Source organism: Entamoeba dispar, genomic scaffold, assembly GCF_000209125.1.
Source record: "Entamoeba dispar SAW760 scf_1105229463135 genomic scaffold, whole genome shotgun sequence".
Lineage (NCBI taxonomy): Eukaryota > Evosea > Mastigamoebida > Endamoebidae > Entamoeba > Entamoeba dispar.
In genome coordinates this window covers 1-1,872 of record NW_001855541.1, presented here as the reverse complement: position 1 = coordinate 1,872, position 1,872 = coordinate 1, and the positions used below count along the sequence as shown (strand labels likewise).

The window sequence follows — 1,872 nt, the reverse complement described above, 5'->3', positions numbered from 1 at the left end:
AGGAATAATCTTTTCTTTTATTGATAATTGATCTTTTTTTTATTAAAAAAAAAAAAAAAGAACTTTTAAATAATATTTTTATGTTTATTTTATTTATTACTTATTTTATAAATATTTTGATGATTATTATGCCTATTCTTCCTTATACTCAATTTTTTTTATTTCAAACTAATCAACAACAATTTAAATCATTTAGTATTGGAACATGTTATATTTTATTAATAAGTAATGTTTTTAGAATTGGATTTTATATTGGAAAACCTTTTGAAATTTCATTATTAATCCAAAGTATATTTATTATTATTACTATGTTAGCTTTATTATTTTTATCATCTAAATTACTTCATAATCTAATATATTCAAAAGTTATATCTACATTTATTATATTTACAATTATTATTATATTTATTTCTTTTATTACAAGAAAAATTAATTTTATTGTTCAATGTATTGGTGGATTATCAACTTTAATTGAAATTCTTCTTGCTCTTCCTCAAATAATTAAAAATTATAAAACAAAAAATGCAGAAGGATTACCACTTTCTACTATTATTGGTTGGATTATAGGTGATTTTTTCAAAACTATTTATTTTATTGAATTAAATGTTCCATTTCAATTTGTATGTTGTGGTATTTTTCAATTAATTTGTGATGGTATTCTTGTTTCTCAAATATTAGTATATTCTCCTTTTATTTTTAATAAACAATGTTTTATTCCTTTAAAACAATTATTCAGTTTGTTTTTATTTTATTTTTATTTTAATAAAATTTATTAATGAAGTTAGAAAAAGGAATAATAAAAACTAATGATGAACAAGAAGAAAATTATAATGGATTGTTGATTAATGATAATTGATATTTATGAAAAATAATTAAATTAATTAAAGTATAATCATTATTATTAATCCTATACTGATAAATAATAATGAAGATGAATCATAAACACAATCTTGTTTTAATGAATCAAATACCCACATTTCTTCACAAACATTACATTGAGTTGAATTACATTCTAAACAATTTGTAAAATAATCTTTACATGAAATACATAAAGTAGATGATACTAAAACATAATCATTTTCACATTGAATACATCCAATTGTTTGTTCTTCATAATTTAAACAATGTGGAATAGCCATTTCAGATAAAATACAACCAATATCTGATGAATGAACATATCCTTTATTACATAATTTACAACCATATTTATCATGATAACATTCAGAACAATTTGTTGTTATAGAAGAACATTTTGAACATATTTTTTTATCAATTAATGTTGATTCTTTAGTACATAATAAACATATAGTTTCATTTGTATTTAAATCAATTCCACAATTATCACAATTTTCAATTTCACAATTTGGATAACATTTTCCTTCATTTGTTTGACTTAAATGATATCCTTCTGAACATTCTATACATGTTGTACTATTACTACAACTAATACATCCATTTATTGTATTACATTCAATACAATGATAATTATCTAATGTTTGTGAATTAGTACATTTTGTAATACAAAGTGTTGTTCTTTTATTATTATCTAAATTTACAAATTGTTTTTCTAGTGTATTATCACAACTAGAACATCCAAGTGTAGATAAATCAGTTGGAATTTGGTTAACATAAGGTGATATAGTTAAACATTCATTTTCAAATGAAATACATGTTAAAACATAATCTCCATTATGTAATTTAGTAGCTGTTTGAATTGGTTTTTCTGTTGGACAAGAAATACATTGTTTTAATATAGGATCACATCCACTTTCATCATCACAACCAATACATGTCTGTTGACATCCAATAAATGATATTTGGTTTTCAATTTTTTCAATTCTACTAAACCCTAAATAACATGAGAACAACCAA

At 20.8% G+C, this 1,872-nt stretch overlaps 2 protein-coding genes across 2 annotated transcripts, besides 5 other annotated features; one reads left to right on the top strand and one right to left on the bottom strand.

Moving 5' to 3' along the window:
• Positions 1-33: 33 nt before the first annotated feature.
• Positions 34-118: a sequence feature (AT_rich).
• Position 119: 1 nt separating this feature from the next.
• Positions 120-856, top strand: EDI_103080 (uncharacterized protein; the record flags this gene model as incomplete). The annotated part of the gene is made up of 2 exons (XM_001740639.1): positions 120-735; positions 786-856. 2 exons carry the CDS (start codon positions 120-122, stop codon positions 854-856), a joined length of 687 nt encoding a protein of 228 aa, XP_001740691.1.
• Positions 295-420: a microsatellite.
• Positions 496-524: a sequence feature (AT_rich).
• Positions 741-777: a sequence feature (AT_rich).
• Positions 856-906: a sequence feature (AT_rich).
• On the bottom strand, positions 882-1,793 carry EDI_103070 (uncharacterized protein; the record flags this gene model as incomplete). The annotated part of the gene is made up of 1 exon (XM_001740638.1): positions 882-1,793. A coding segment is annotated over one exon (912 nt), but the record flags the coding sequence as incomplete, so codon positions are not given.
• Between the last annotated feature and the right edge of the window lie 79 nt (positions 1,794-1,872).